General features: G+C 34.7%; 1 protein-coding gene across 1 annotated transcript; it reads right to left on the reverse strand.

Annotated features, from left to right (window-relative positions):
* Nucleotides 1-1,209: 1,209 nt before the first annotated feature.
* PAS1 (FKBP-type peptidyl-prolyl cis-trans isomerase family protein) lies at nt 1,210-15,536 on the reverse strand. The gene is made up of 21 exons (XM_039025806.2): nt 15,379-15,536; nt 14,945-15,035; nt 14,733-14,817; nt 14,511-14,580; nt 14,164-14,261; nt 13,938-14,060; nt 13,621-13,653; nt 13,172-13,230; nt 12,947-13,031; nt 12,703-12,861; nt 12,459-12,516; nt 12,004-12,149; nt 11,422-11,519; nt 11,162-11,231; nt 10,555-10,614; nt 10,374-10,430; nt 2,950-3,018; nt 2,753-2,830; nt 2,222-2,323; nt 2,074-2,145; nt 1,210-1,955 (listed from the first exon to the last, which is right to left on the reverse strand). Exons 2-21 carry the CDS (start codon nt 15,010-15,012, stop codon nt 1,680-1,682), a joined length of 1,866 nt encoding a protein of 621 aa, XP_038881734.2. The 5' UTR covers nt 15,013-15,035; nt 15,379-15,536; the 3' UTR covers nt 1,210-1,679.
* Nucleotides 15,537-17,616: the final 2,080 nt, after the last annotated feature.

Here is a 17,616-nt window from a genome sequence, read left to right on the forward strand (position 1 = left end):
AAGGTTTGATTCCCGACCCACATATTGTCAAAACAAAAATTGTGTTTGTTTATAAAGTTCAAAATTTCCACAAGTCTTTGTTCCAATCAAACTGAATGACATACTTAATCTTTGAATATTGAAGAAAATGTATTTAATTCTAAATTTTCTAAATGTAATTTTTTAGTCCTCAAGTTTGATGAATAAGTATGGTTGATCCCTATGTTTTTAAAATATACATTTTTTAATCTAAGCTTTTAAGAAATGTTTAAAATGTCATGTAGTATTTTATTATTATTATTTTAAATAATTATATGACATTTTAAATTTTAAAATTAATTTTAGAGAGAAGATATAATATTTTAAAGTTTTTTTTTTCCTAGTTTAAAATATCATAGGACTATTCAAAATAATGAAAAATAAATTATTTTAGAGTCCTTTTTCAAAAGTCAAGGACAAAAAAATGCTCATTTGGAAAACATAAAGGCAAAATGCACTTATTAAGTTATTATTAAAAACTGAAGAACTAAAAACCTACATTTTAAAAATTCAATAGGATTAAAAATGCAACTTTTCCAAGAACCTTGTACATGATGTTAATGAAATCTTTTTTAAAACAAATTAGAAAGTGCATCAAAGAAAACAATTACTTATAGTAGTTAAATCACTACTAAATCCAAAAATTAAAATTTTTTATAGAATGTTAGGAATCTTAGAACATGAAATTTTGCTTACCTTTGCAATATATTTGATATTAGTCTGGAAAGTGAGAGAATTTTCAATTTTTGATCTCTAAAAACTTCGGAATATTAATAGCTCACCATAGATGTGGAAATTCAGATTATTTTTCTTTTTGTCAACTTGGCGTAGAGCACAACTTGATTGGGGAAAGGTTAAGGCATCTAGCATTTTTCACTTTGGATGAGATGCAAAAATTCAAAGGCCAAGTCTACAGCGACAACACCAAACAAAAGATACCAATAATTTAAATTTAAAAAAAAATGAGAGAATTTTAAGGGAGAATAGAAGCAAGGAGCCAGGGAAAAGAATAAGGGTTTTCAATTTTATTTATATTCACAAAGCAATATTTCAAGATTTTTACCTTAAAATTGAAAAACATCTACATCTAAACATAGCATAGCATTGCATAACTCTTAACTTTATTTTCATTATGGTAGCTTCCCTTAGGTCTAAATTCATCAAAAGTAAATTGTAATGAAGTATTTTGCATTTTCATGGAAGTAAAAATATTACTCTCATTGCATGAAAAAAACTAATATAAAAGAGCGTATTCCAACATTGACAAATATTCTGTTATAATACTTCATCTAATCAATCCTTGTGGGCATGCTCGACTCTTCCAACAATTTTTGCTAATGTTTGGATACTGTGTTATTGTACATAAACAAATCCTAAATTCTAGAAGACATTTCACCTCCACAGACCTTATGATCACAGGTGAATGGAGGTAGTATTAAGAAACAATTGAAGGTGATCATTGAAACATGGAACTTCCCTAGGATTCCTCCGAAAGGTTGAACTTATAGATTCAAGAGACTAAGAAAAGTATGGATGATTCTTTATCCTGCATCTCTGCTTAATCTTAATGTACATTATCCAATTAGATTATTGTATTAACTCATAGTGCCCTTGAAGCAAAGCTGAGCTACTCCTAATATGTTCACTTCTCTTTTTATGATCTATAGTATGGAACATCTATTTAGCCCAAGGGCTGAAAATATTCGTCTACCGGCAGGCCAGAAGCGGGATAACCAATCCCTTGGATGGTCATCTGCTGTACTATCATCACTAAATTCAGAGGATTTGTCATCCTCGTTTTCTTCTAACTTATCAGAGTTTTCCTGGATTTCACCTGAGTTATGACCTTCTCTATCTCCATCTCCAACCTCTGAAATTTCCCCCGGTTTTTTGTCAAATAGTCCTTTGAACTGTTTCCTTGCTTTCTTCTCCACTTCCTATAGATAGAATGATGAAGCTAGATAGAATGATGAAGCAGAAGAGTAAAACGATGCCTTTAAAGTACTTTTACTCCCATCTTTAATGGAAAATTAGAAATGACGATGTTATTCTGACCTGTTCCTTTTGTTTCAGTTTTAGGAGGGCTGATGTGGCATCCGCTTCAGATGATTTATCAACTTTTTTCATCTATTAGTACGGAAAATTTAATTTAGAAATGGGAGTAAAACATCCAAAGCCGAACATTGAAAATAAGAAAATTGACCATTTCAAAGTCGTTCCTTGCTTCCTCAAAATCTCCAAGGGTCATGTAGGCCATTCCTCGACGGTACAAAGCCTTCGCATTTGCAGGGTTTGCATCTATAACCTGCATAATTCCACTTAAGAAAACATTTTGAAAAACTAATGTGAAAGGACACGGTAAAAAGCTTATTAAAATGTGTAATCAAATAAAACCATTCAGTCGGCTTGTTATATTTTAACTGACTTTAAAATATAATTTATTTTATATTTTAAATCATATTGCTCAACCAAAAAAATGAAATCTATTAAAATCCCAAATGCGCCCCTGCTTCCCCACACCTCTTTCCCCCAACTTTTTGTTTCCGGTTGGGATGCAGGGCACAATCATGGCTCAGAAGAATACAGACCGAGAATCCTGTCACTTGTCAGATACTGCATTGAGACATACTAGCGTCATTCAGATTCAAATAGAATCTATGAATGCCGCCATCAATTTGGTTGCTAAGATCAAACGGTGATTTCATGGATGGACTGAAAAAGTCATAAAACATACCTTGTTACACATCTCAATAGACTTCCTGCATTCTCCCAGTTTCAAGTAGCAGGCAGCGACATTCAGATTTAACAAATTCTTGAAAGATAAAATATAAAATGATTAATAAACAATCTTAAACAGACTACGTTAGAAGCAATCCAGGTAAAATGTACAAATTTAAGATGACTCAAGATCAAATGCTTGCAAGTACTTACTCGGGTATTAGAAAAAACTTTTCCTTCTTCATCGTCTTGTGGATTGACATGATTAAATTCACGAAGCACCTGCAGAATCACAGATGCCAGTAACAATTAAAGACAATTAACAGCTTAAAGATTATTTGCTTTGATCACTCGATCCAATAAAGTTTGATAGAAAAAGATGTGGAATGTCGTAATCTAATTTCCAGTTCAAACTATACACAATAATATCTGAAACGGCCCCTATTTAATAAGAGGTTCTCTCGAGGCAGTCATAACCCCTTGAAGCTGACGACAGCACTAACTGTTCCAGGATATATGTATATAAAACTTCTTAATTTTACTTTGAAAAATAAATTTTTTAATATAAAACTGAGCTTTCATTGAGAAACAAGAAAGAATGAGCAAGTTTTTTGGGCTGGTACATCATATTATAGGTCTCAACCTTTCAATTTTATTTATCAACAGAATAAAAGAGATTCGAGAGCTCCCTACCTCTCCAATGCCTCAAAGAGACGATTACATTCACCAATTTCTCAATGCCTTTACTCCTATTACATACTCATATATGTATACCCCTCTCACTTTCACTCTTCTAACCCTAACTAACAATGTTTTCTCACATGTACCTTAGTGATCGAGGGCCTATCATTACCCATCCCCCAAAGAGCCAACTTGTCCTCAAGGTGGAAATCAGGAAATTGATCTTTGATCACCGAGGAGAGCTCCGAAGTAGCATCAATGGGTAAGAAGTCATTCTCCCAACGAATCAACACTTCAAAGGCTCCTTCCGTAGGCGAATTACGCATACCCAGGACTTTTGCTGGCTGTAAAACATAAGATAAATCTGGTGCTAGTGTAGGGGGAAGAGGTAGCACTGGAAGGTTGGAACCTGCAACTTTCTTCAGGAGCAAAACATGGAAATCAGGGTGAATCCCTGAATTCGATGGTAATGCCAAGCGATCTTCCCTATTCGCGCAGCTATCTAATAAGGACCAACAAACCTAAGGGCTAGCTTTGGGTGAGTGTGCTATCCAGCGCTGATACCATCCTACAATTACACGTTGCTCCAACAAGAATTTTAAGCTCTTCTAGTCAGTACGGACCGTAAATTTCCGCCGCAATAGGTAGGATCTCCATTTCCTCACTGCCAACACTATAGCCATAAGTTCCCGTTCATAAATAGCCTTAAACCGTTGCATAGGGGGAAGGGCCTGACTAAAGAAAGCTATGGGCCGCTTCTGTTGCAACAGCGTCGCTCCCACGCCTACACCCCAAGCATCCATCTCTACTACAAAGGTTTCTTTGAAATTTGGTAGGGCCAGCACCGGTACAGCAATCATGGCAGATTTGAAGTGATAGAAAGCTTCTTCAGCCTCTGAATTCCGCACAAAATTTCCTTTCTTTGGCAAAGTCAATGGTACTGCAATTGTGCCATAGTTAGCGACAAATTTACAATAGTAACCTATCAATCCCAATGAATTCCGGAGTTCTTAAACATTTTTGGGGACCGGCCATTTCTCCATGGCTTCAATTTTTGTTGGATCAGCTGGCACCCCTTCAACGAAGACAATGTGTCCTAAATACTCTATCCGTGAAGCTGCAAAATGGCACTTCTTCCCATTTGCCACAAACTGATTTTCAATCAAAACTTGCATCACCATGGTCAAGTGGCTCACGTGTTCTTCCAAGGACTTGCTATAAATTAAAATATCATCAAAGAACACAAGGACAAATTTACACAAATATGGATGTAAAATATCATTCATGATAGTTTGAAAAGCCGAAAGAGCGTTTTGCAGCCCAAATGGCATTACCAGGAATGCATAGTGTCCTTCGTGTGTCTTAAAGGCGGTCTAATGGACGTTGGCCGGTTTAACTCAGATTTGGTGATACCCCAACTTTAAGTAGATCTTCGAAAATATGGTAGCCCCAAATAGCTCATCTAAAAGCTTGTTGGAATTTCTATATTTGTATATGAATATTTATTTCTCCTTTATTGTCTTTATCCTTTCCATATTTGTAAAAAGTCTCTCCTATATAAGAAGACTTGATCTACACATATTAAATAAGAAAAAGGAGATTAATATTTTTATTCCTCCAATTTCTACATGGTATCAAAGCAAGGTTAATCTTGGTTGTTAAACAAAAACCCTAGCCGGTACCACCACCATCACGAAACCCTAGCCACCGCACTGGAACCCTAGCCGCCGATGTCAAACAGCGCACCCTACTTCCGTAGCCACAGTCATCTACGCTCGTGAGTCATTTCTGTGGTTGTCACCAAAACCTCCACCACCACGCACAGCCCTGAAGACCCGCAACTTCCATTGGAGTTCGCTCAGTAGTCCAACGCACCCAGACCTGCATCTCAGTTCGCCGTCACTCAATTCCATCGTCCATGGAGTTCACGCCTCCCAGACACTGACCAGTCCGTGCACCTTGCCTATATGTGTGTTCGCAACCCCTAGATCCACGAAGCTCGCCCAGATCTATCTCTGAATCCGCTCTCTCGCCATGGGTTTCTTGTCAATGCCTTCAACCAACTCAGCCTAGCCGATTTTGCCACAGATCCACATGCTCCAATCATCAGCGACGCTACACGTCCATTCACGCCATCTACCACCGTTCACTCGTGGGCCTCAATTTGGTGTGGTTTTTTTGGTCCATTTGGTTTGATTAAGATAAGTCGGTTCGTTTTTTGGTTCGGTTCAGTTAGTGGCTCGGTTCGGTTGGTTTAGTTAATTCTAGTTTGGTTCAAAGTTGGTTTGGGTTGTTTCTATTGGATTTGGTTTAAAAACTCTTTCTCTTTTTGGGGTGGATCTCTACTATTTGTTAAATCTTCTATCAAGTTACAAGAGCAAATTCATCAAATCCTACAACTGCCAATCACCAATTTTCCATCTAATAATTCATGTGTTTCTTTGACTCACACAGTCCCAAGACATTCTCGATTAGTAATTCATCTTCGTGGATTATTGATTCCGAAGTTTCGAATCATATGACTAGTTCTTCTTCTTTTAGTTCATACTCTCCATTATATTACAATGAGAAAATTAGAATTGTCGATGGTAGTTTTTCTTCTGTTGCAGGAAAAAGAACTATTAAATTGACTGAAAATATTTCTCTCTAGTCTGTCTTACATGTTCCAAAATTAGCCTGTAATCTTTTATCCGTTTCTAAACTTTCCAAAGCTTCTAACTGTCGTGTTACATTCTTTAAATCTCATTGCATTTTTCAATATCAGGATTCGGGGAGGATGATTGGGAGTGTTAGGATGCTTGATAGTCTCTACTACTTTGATGGTCTTTTAGCAATAAAATAACTCAAGGTCTTAGTAGTATCAGTTCTCTTTCTGTTAAAGAACAAATTATACTGTGGCATCATAGACTAGGGCATCCCAATTTTTCTTATCTCTAATATTTATTTCCAAATTTATTTAAGGGATTGATTGTTCATCTTTTGATTGTGAAGGTTGTATTTTCGCAAAAAACCATTGGTCCACATTTGTTCCAAAACCTTACAAGGCTTCAAAACCTTTTTTATTTAGTTCATACCAATGTTTGAGGTCCTAAAATTCCGACTCATAGTGAAAAAAGATGGTTTGTTACTTTTATTGATGATCATACTCATTTATCTTGGGTTTATTTAATGCAAAAAAAAAAAAAAAGGTGGAAGACATTTTTGAACCTGTTTACTTTATGATTGAAACCCAATCTCAAACCAAAATCTGCATTTTACGCTTTGATAATGGAATGAGTACTTTAATGAGTTTTTTGGCAAATTTTTGAAAGACAAAGGTATTATTCATCAGTCTACATGTCGGGATACTACCCAACAAAATGGGATTGCTGAAAAAAAAAATAGGCATTTACTTGAAGTGGCACGTGCTATAATGTTTTCTATGTAAGTTCCAAAATATCTATGGGAGGAAGCAATTCTTATAGCTACCTTCCTAATAAATAGAATGCCTAGTAAGATCTTGAATTTTAAGACTCTCATCAACTGCCTTAAAAAAGAATTTATAACATCCCGCATATATTTTGAATTACCCCTCAAAGTTTTTGGGTGTACTACTTATGTTCACATACCTGATCAATTCTGGTCCAAACTTGATCATAGGGTTGTTAAATGCATTTTGTGGGTTATTCTTTAAATAAAAAAGGTATAAATGTTTTGATCCTCTGACAAAAAAGGTCATAAATGGATGTGTCTTTTCTAAAAAATCAATCCTATTTTCCCCAAAATTCTCTTCAAGGGGAGAAACCAAATTTGAAAGAAAATTTTGGGATGTTTGTATTCCTTTTTCCAATTCTAATTGTTTAGATGTTATTAGTTCTATGATGTCAAGTGTAGAAAAATCTCAATCAGGGGGAGAAATACTACAAAATGATCGTATTGATCAAGTGCCTGAGTTTAAGTTTTATACTAGAAGAAAATTCAATCAAGGGAACCAAGACAAGATAGTTGGTCCTTCACAAGACCAATCTGAGACCCCGACGACTAAAACTGGTAATTTTTCTTCTATTCCTACTCCTTCAACTACTCAAAATACTTTTCCAGTAGTGTCAAATCTCGATGTTCCCATTGCCCTTAGAAAAGGTATTCAAAGTTGTACCAAATATCCTATTGCAAACTTTATGTCATATCAAAAATTTTCGAATAGTCATGGATCTTTCACATCCAGGATTGATGACTTGTTTGTCCCAAAGAATATACATGAAGCTTTAAATGATCCAAATTGGAAATTAGCTGTTATGGAGTAGATGAATGCTCTAAAATAAAATGGAACTTGGGAAATAGTAGAATTATCTAAGAATAAAAAGTCGGTGGGATGTAAATGGGTGTTTACCATAAAGTGTCATGCTGATGGTAGTGTTGAAAGATACAAGACTAGACTGGAAGCTAAAGGATTCACTCAGATATACGGAATTGATTATCAAGAAACATTTGCCGTTGTTACAAAAATTAACTCTATTAGAGTCCTTTTATCTCTTGCAGTTAACTTAGATGGGCCGCTTTACCAACTTAATGTGAAAAATGCTTTTCTAAATGGTGATCTTGAGGAAGAGGTCTTTATGAGCTTACCACAAGGTTTTGAGGAGCTTGGCTATGGTAAAATTTGCAAATTAAAAAAATCTCTCTATGGTCTTAAACAGTCCCCAAGAGCTTGATTTGAACATTTTGGAAAAGTTGTGTCCAGATTGAATTTTTTCAAAGTCAAGCAAATCATACATTATTTTATAAACATTCAAAGAATAATAAAATCTCAATTTTGATTGTTTATGTAGATGATATTATTCTTACAAGTGATGATGAAGTAGGCTTAGCTGATCTCAAGAAAAAACTAGCTTGTGAATTTCAAATTAAGAACTTGAGAACGTTGAAATATTTCCTAAGAATGGAATTTGCAAGATCAAATAAGGGGATCTTTGTTAACTAAAGAATGTATACCCTTGACATACTTAAAGAAACAGGCTTGCTTGGTTGCAGAAACTCCTATTGAACCTAATATAAAGCTTTTAGCAGCAAAAGCAGAAGAAATAAAGGACAAGGAACGATATCAAAGGCTTGTTGGTAGATTAATTTATCTGTCTTCACACGTCCTGATATTGCATTTGTTGTGAGCATGGTTAGTCAGTTTATGCATGCTCTTAGACCGACTTTTTTGAAGCTTCCAACAGAATTTTGAGATATTTGAAAGAGTCTCCTGGAAAAGGTATTCTATTCAAAAGGAATAATCACTTCCAAATAGAAGTCTACACTGATGCAGATTAGGCTGGAAGTACAAGTACTATAGATAGAAGATCTACCTGTGGTTATTGTCCTTCGTTGGAGGAAATTTGGTTTTTTGGAGAAGTAAAAAACAAAATGTGGTGGCCAGAAGTAGTGCTGAAGCAGAGTTGAGACTCTTGGCTCATGGAATTTGTACGGGCATATGGATCAAAAAGATACTTTAAGAGTTGAAGATTTCTTTGACTATGCCTATACGGATTTATTGTGACAATAAAGCTACAATTTTCACTGCCCATAATCCAGTTCTACATAATAGAACAAAACATATTGCGGTTGCTAAGCATTTTATTAAAGAAAAGATTGAAACATGAACCATATGTATTCCTTATCTTCCTACATCAGAGCAACTTGTTGATGAGTTAACTAAAGGCCATCCAAAGAAACAATGACAGATTGATTGACAAGTTGGCTATGGAAGACATCTTCAAACAGCTTAAGGGGGAGTGTTGGAATTTCTATATTTGTATATGAATATTTATTTTTCCTTTATTGTCTTTATTCTTTCCATATTTTTAAAAGGTCTTTCTCTTATATAAGAAGACCTAATCTGCCCATATTAAATAAGAAAAAGGAGATTAATATTATTAAATAAGAAAAAGGAGATTAATATTTTTATTCCTCCAATTTCTACAAAGCTCATCAACTACAAGTATTGGATATGTATCTGGAGTGGCATTGTTGAGGGCTCGGTAATCCACGCAAAACCTCTGACTCCCATCTTTTTTCTTTACTAATAGAATCGAGCTTGAGAATGAGTTGTGGCTTGGTTGTATTATCCCGGCCATCAACATCTCTTCAACGAGTCTTTCGATCTCATCTTTCTGAAACTGTGGATATCGGCATGGCGGTACATTGATTGGCCCCGCTCCTTACTCTAGCTCAATGGCGTGGTCGTGTTCTCTGATTGGGGGTAGAGTGTCGGGGGTCGAGAACATCTGTGAGTACTATGCCAAGACATCTAGAATTTCCATAGGCAACTCGTGTTTATCCTGAAGTGTATTCTTGCTACTGTTTCTCTCAAGTCCGGAAGTCAACAGCTTGAGTTGTCCTCACAAGCTGTCGAGACTTCCATTCATCTCGCTAAACCCCATTTTCACCTTGTTTCCAACGTTTCTTGTCTCCCACCGATCTCAACCAGCTTTAATTCCACAACTAATACTCTTCCTTCCATCTTCCCCACCATACCCAAGATCCATTGCTCTGATACCAAAATTTATAGGTCTCAACCTTTCAATTTTATTTATCAATAGAACAAGGGATATTCGAGAGCCCCCTACCTCCCCAATGCCTCAAAGAGACGATTACATTCACCAATTTCTCAATGTCTCTACTCCTATTACATGCTCATATATATATATACCCTCTCACCTTCACTCTTCTAACCCTAACTAACAATACTCTTCTGGGCCCACACCTAATAACTAACATATTCCCTCAAGTCAGCTCACCTCTCTTCCTCACCCGTTTTCTCACTTATACCTTGTGATCGGGGCCTATCACATTTCTTCTACTGGGTTAGCATATTAATTTAACAAAAAAGTCTTTGGACTACGTGTTATGACCTGTGAAATGATGTCAATGGAATATTTATGCAAAATTTCTACTAAACACAAGGTGAAAAGAGTACGAGCAGAATAGATTGCCTTCTCATACTTGGCTTTAGCAAGTTCAAATTTCCCTTCCTTGAAGAGTCTGTTGCCCTGGAAATGAAGTATAAAATAAGTGTCATTTGGAATCATAGCACAAAAGATACTGCAGAATAATGTAGCGTAATAATGCCCAATACTAGCCAAGACACCAAAACAGACATAAGGGATAAGATACCGTGTTTCTGATCTTCTCTGCTTCATCCATTATGCTCTTGAAGTCCAGACCATCCCATTCCTGTGATAATGAGCCATGCTTATCATATAACACCATTTGATACCCCCAAAAAAAACATAGTGCACCTCAATTTATTACGTACATTGTTATCTTGAGAATCTTTTGGCTGTTTAAGATTATGTTTTGGACACATAAATTGAAATCTTTCCCAAATTGAAATGGATAGCTTCATATATCCAAGTATGAAAATGAAAAGAATATGTCCAAATATATGGGACACTCCTTGGTATTAGTATGCTTTATCATCCATTTTCATTCAGCATTTAAAGAACAGTATCAGACTAAACTATGGACATTTTGAACTTATAATTCAAAAATGAGGTTATTGCCAGGATCAGATGTCATAAATGGAGATTATAAACACAGAAATATATGCATTACCAACTTCGAAGGAGATTTTATGCAATATTTGTTTGAAATATGCCGCATAAAAATTGTGAAATAATGAGGAAAACTACTAGAAGTGTAGAATTAAGAACCCATGCGGAGAGTCTAAATCTTAAAAAATCTGAAAAATAATAATAGTATTCATTTCATTGACTCGCACCTTTGGCATTTCAAAACCAAGAAGTTCAATTTCCCATTGAACATGAGCACCTGCTGGAACATCAGCTGGCCTAAGCACATGGAACAAAGCACAAAAGAGATTGTTATTCTTCAAAAGACTGAGAATTATGAATGAGATGATGAATGACAAGAACAATAGTCAAAAACTACATTGATTCATATAAAAAAACGTACATCTAATCATTCCAACAAACAAAGATACAACTGAGTTATTAAAAAGAAAGGTTATGCAGTAGTAACCTTGGAAACTTGTCATACGCATAATCTGGAGGGCAAGTAACTAGGGCTATTTCTCCAGGCAGCATCAAACGGACAGACATTTCAAATCCCTCAGGCACCTATTACACAATCATGGGCCATAAACTTCACCAGTTATCTTTCGCACATGCAGGTCAGAAAGCACAGAGCTCTTGACCCAGAATCCCAGACAATCATTTTAAAACTTGTTGGAACCCTCTCAAACAAACCACCCCAAGAAACCATGAAGAGTAATGTGTCAGTAGAAAAAAACTACTCCGTTTCTAGAGATAAGATCTGGGTCAGGTATCCAATCTACAACTTACTACTAATAAGCTCAGAAAGCATGCAAATGCACTTTACAGTCACACTCCTGGCCGATTCCAAAGGGCTATAACTCTTGCTCATGTCCTTCCAAATGATCTAGACCCTGCAATTTAGTGTGCTATCTAATTTTTTTCATAAAGACATTTCCCTTTTTGCCTATTCTATTTACATAACAATCTCTCTAGTAGGTCAGCTCTCATCATAGAGTTCACGAGCTAAGAGTAAAACCACTGTCAGTAAAAGGGAAAGGCAACTCACAAGCCCTTCTCCAGATCGGAATTCCAAAGGCTGACCATCATTATCAACTTTCGTGTCATAGAAAACTCTCTTATCTTCAACCAGCATGGCCTTGTAATGAACACGTAGTAGACTGTCATGAAGGGGGCAATCCATTGGAAAATCACCTGATTATTCCAGAGAATATGGAAGTATGATCATTGACAACTAAAGTAATATTGATTGACAGTAATATGTTTATGAGATACAAGGCTTAAGTAACTCAAATACGATGATATAAAAATGTACACCTCAGAAGCAGATACAAAATTAACTTTGAACAAACGGGATGATGTTTCATGGGTTATTTTATTTACAAGCGCAAGTATGTCACATACCACAAACATAGAAGGAAGTTTCATTAAATTCATGGCTATAATTTGTCTACATTCCTGATAAATGCCAATTTCATTGTGAATGCAGTTCTGAACTCACACCTTTTCCATCACGAATGCGACGTTTGATCAGGCGTCCATCTCCAAGCATGTCTCTTACCTACTCATTCGTTACTAGAGGATTAAACTCAATAACTGTGAGAGATAAGTTTAGCAAAAGGATAATAAACTAATCAACTTTCTCAAAGCAGGTCACTGACAAAGAACCAATATAAACAAGGATCGTAAATGCACCTCCAAACATATCAATGGAGCAATAATCTGGTTGTACAACGACTTCACTAACCTGAATGAAGTGGACAAGCTCGACTTCAAAATGAACTTCTTCAACACCATCCTCCACCGTAATCAGAGGAGATGGAGTTAAATATTGACTAGTGACAAAGATTACTGCCTTTTCTCCTCGTGTCATCATTCCAATTCCCATTTCTAGACCTTTAGGAACCTGACATGCAAGCAAAGAGATTAAGTGAGAAGTAGACAAATAAAAGAAAAAAGATGGAAAATTAGACAATGACTAGATCATTAACCTCTGACTTTCCAAAAGTGAAAAAATATGGCTCTCCAGTTGTGTGCGATAAAATCACTTTCCCGTCACCTGTCCTAGCAGAAACCCTAGAAGCATCCGCATTTTCAACAAAAATAACAAACTCAATTTGGTGCCCAACATAAAAGAGAGAAAAATTTGGTGCTCAACATATCAAATAAGAACAGAAATAAAAATATAAAAGAGAACTTAAGGAAAGCAAGTATACCAGACTTTTATCTCGTAAGGTTCCCTTGGTGATTCCCAACCCTGCCCCTCACGTATAACCTGTTAGAAAAAAAATCAAAACTTAAAAACTGTAAACTCACCTTTCATATTCTTAAGAGCATTCCACATACTTCTAAAGGTTACAACATTAACTTTCCCAGCACCCCTTACCTTCGACATCCTATCTTAAATTCTCTTACTAATCATATCCCTATTGTCCCCTGAAGTTACCATCCAAATGTTAGGAGATATATATGAACCAACAATTGTTCCATTAAACAGCAATGCTAGTTGCAACTATTAGAAGTTCCACTGATGTATCTAAGTTTGTATACTCGAGATTTGAAATTATTTATTTTAAAATAGTATTTCTTAAAATGTATATTTTTACTCAACTATAGAAGCACTACAAATTACTCAATAATGCTCATTTAATTGTTTATCCAATACCTTCTTCACAACGCCAAAATCATTGCTTACAACCTGCAATCATATCAATAAGAAAAGTTAAATAACGACCAGATCATGATCAGACATAAGACAAGATCTTTTAGGTTAAAGGGTCAAATCTTGCAACCAAAAAAGATGTATGGAGAAGGTTAGAAAGTGAAAAGGTGCAGCATTAATGAGGATCTGTAGATTTCATTTATGATTCTGATGTATCATTTACCACGTGAATCCAATATTTGAGAAGATCTCATTCAAATCCAAGATTTTTATGTGATTTACATGGGAAAAAAATAAAGTTTTAATGTTAAATTTCTTGCCTTGGCCTTAAAGAAATCAATCATCTCAATCTCAAAATGCAGTTCATCTTCCTTCGGGAAGCTGCTACTGACTGAAACCGGGCAGTCCTCTTCACCATAGTGCATTTGAGGTTTCATCTTGAACTGAAACAACAGTAAAAATAATTAATTGTAGTACATGTCCGAGAGAGGTTATTTTTCTCCACCAAGGGAATACAGATGCATTGAGTTCAAGAAAGAAAATTACCATAGCAACTTCACCTTTCAACATTGTCGGAATACCTTCTAGCAATCCCAGTATCATTTTGCTTTTGCCTAAAACATGCCTTGTTGGAGTTCCCTTCCCTGATATGTAAAAAGAAGACATTAGCAACTACACAAATGAAACAAACAATGAAGTTTTTTCCTTTACATTCCAAATCATGATTATAGGGGTTCTGGTTAGAGCCTATAAATTTTCCATCCAATGGCTTCTTCATTCAGTAGAGCCAATGATAACGGAATATGTTCGTGACTCCAATAAAAAATCATCGAGTTCAATGTCATAACTTCTTGCCCAACAACGCATGCCTTAAAAGCATATGGTCAACTCACCTCCAGATTCTAATCGAGTGGATTCAACAACAAATCCATCAAGTGTCCGTATGGTGCAGTGATAGACAACCTACAACCACCAAAGCACACAATATCATTTCCTCTTATCCTATTTACTCGATTCAACACATTCTCTAAGAAACAAATGGATTTGAGACTCGAACACCACATGTACTGCCTACAAGTTCAAACAACAAATATAGAATGGTGTATGTGAGCAACCTGATCACCTTCCGACGGTGTTGATTCACCACCTCCGGGTCTGATCAAAGCTTTCATCAAGCTTCCCGGCACGATTTTGGCTTTCCTTTGGGTCCAGAATTAATATACAAAAGCAAAAATGAAGAACGTCAGAGACCTGATTAGTAAGAATTGCTGATAGGAAAGGTATCTGGGAGGGGGATACGAGAAGAAGTCCGGGCAATAAGGGATACCTCTTCTCATCCTCAGAAGGTTCGTTCTTTTTCTGAGGTAATAGCTCCTGCTCTGTATCAACTGCCATGGCCGATTCACTGAGCCTAAAAACTGAAATGCAGCAGAACAGTGAGCGGTTTGAACTAATTCAGGAAAATCATACACAATTAAGGCCGAGAAGCAGAAGTAGTTGTGATCAATAAATGGCCGACGGGAACTAAAGAAAACAGCAAACTCTAGCCTTCAAGCCGAAATGTGAGAATTCATAGTAGAAATCCAAACAATGTTTCACATCTTCGTATTATCAGAGCATTAAGCAAAAAGAAAACCAGAAACTTCCAGTGAGACTGATCGACACAAGAAGATATTGACTAAGCTGAAACGAATAAGGTTCTAGACTGGAGAAGAATCAAACGTGACAAATTAGCTGAGAAGAATCAGACGTGAGAATTACCTGCAAAGTTAAAGGAAGGAGATGAAGTTGGAGGTCGTAGAGGCAATGACCGGGAATCAACGAACAGCTGAACCACGTTTTTTCTTCGTTGATCTCCTACCAGACAACCGTCCGGCCTGGTCTGAAGATGGAAACTGGTGTGGACAGCGTGCCCGAGCAAACTTGAGGCATGGATCTGGGCTTGGGCCTGGACCGAATTGGGCCCATGAATTTGGATCCCATCCTACCATTTGCATGAATCAAGTGTGTGGTAACATTTTTAAAAAATTAAAAATATAGTAAAATCTATGTCGTACGACTACTACCAATAATAGACTATGTTATTGATAGTCTCTTATTAATGATATTTGTGATATGATCATCACTAATAGATTTTGCTATATTTTCAATTATTTTTAAAATGTTGGTATATACTATCTTAAAAATTTGCAGTAAAATCTATCCATGATAGATTCCAGAGCTAGATCTAAATTTTATTATATCTAAAAATCATTTTGCAATGTGCTATATTTGCTAATACTTTGGGCTAATTTATTATTTTTTCAATTACCTATTTGAGTAATTTAACATTTGAAAAAGTTTACACGCGTGTAAGAATTGAATATATGAACAATTTTCAAATGTAGTATCAATCAAAAGTTTAAATTGATTCATTTATAATAATTTAGAAGTTTAATTGAAATTATATGTTTCGAGCTAAGTAGGTGTAAAATAATAGACTTATGGAAGTTCAAGTTTAAATTTATATCATTATTAGTTTAGAGTTTAAATTAATAAGGAGCAGAAAGTTGTTTTTCCAAAAAAATCAATTTAGGCCTTTTAAATTGAACTTACCAGCCGAGAATTGTTAGTAGTTCAACGATGATTGAGAACAATTCAATCAAATGTCGAAGATGAGCAATTAAAATGGGATATCAAATATCTTAAACATAAAAATTGCTTGTTTAATAAAAATGTTTACAATATTCATTTTCAAACCATCATATTGTTAACAACTAAACGTTGGAAATATCGATGTCAATTAAAATATCGAAATCTTGATTTTATAAAAATATCGATAAAATTTTCTATTTGATTGTGACCTAATTAGATTATATTTGACCATTTTTAATCATCATTTCTATAAAATAAGACAATATTTAGAGGTATATTGTAAATTTCTGTGTAAATGTTAGAGTAGAAATTTAAAAAAGAAATAAAAAATAATAATTATAAAATAATATCAAATTTTATTTTATTTTTTCTAAGTTTTTTTCTTGGAAATGAAAATTTTGAATGGTAAAAGAAGCAAAACTCACATCAATTCAATTTTAAGGTGAAATGATGTGAAAATTCAATAGAAAAAAAGGTTTCAATGAAATTAAAAATAAATATATGTTATTTTTATCAATTTTGGTTTCTTAAAAATGAAAATTTTAGAGGGTAAAAAAAATAAAACTTACATCAATCCAATTTTGAAATGAAATTATGTAAAAAGAAATTATGTAAAAAGAGAGGAAAAATGTTTGAAGTAAGTTAAAAATAAATATATGTTATTATTTTTCTCAATTTTGGTTTCTTGAAAATAAAAGTTTTGGATGATAAAAAAAATATAATTTACATCAATGTATATCAATTCAATTTTGAGGTGAAATTGTACATTGATGTGTGAAACTATACAATTTGTATAAGCAAGACAAGTCTATAAACCTTAAAAACTTCCATTAAACCTAATTACTAAAAGAAAATTCGAAATTTCCATCAAAATTTCGAGATTTCTCAAAATTCCAATGAAAATTTCAAAATTTGGATGGAAAATTCGAAATTTCAAGAATGGAGAAAAATCAAAATTTTTCCATCCTGAAATTTCAAGCGGTCGAAATCTCAAAAATTCGAACTTACTATGGGAAATATTTAAACGCATTATTTATTGGATGTGTATGTTTAATATGCAATATCAATATGGTAGTTGACAATAGTTACCATTTCAATTAAAAATTTGATTTTTTGTCTCGTAATGATTGAACTAAATAAAATACTCAGCAATAAAATATCTATTTCTTCCTAGATTGAAGGTTTAAATTCTCATTGTTCGTTTTTTTTAAAAAAAAAAAAGTAATTTAATAATTATAGTTATTTTGTTTTTTATAATAAGTAGGTAATTGTATAAATTCAAAATTGTTATTTTTGAAATTATATGACCGATTACTAGAAGTCGATTGTATTCATGTGCTTTTGTGCAAGTTAGTTCAACAACTA

Source organism: Benincasa hispida, chromosome 3 (assembly GCF_027475165.1).
Source record: "Benincasa hispida cultivar pf3 chromosome 3, pf3_genome.v1.1, whole genome shotgun sequence".
In the NCBI taxonomy this organism is placed as follows: domain Eukaryota; kingdom Viridiplantae; phylum Streptophyta; class Magnoliopsida; order Cucurbitales; family Cucurbitaceae; genus Benincasa; species Benincasa hispida.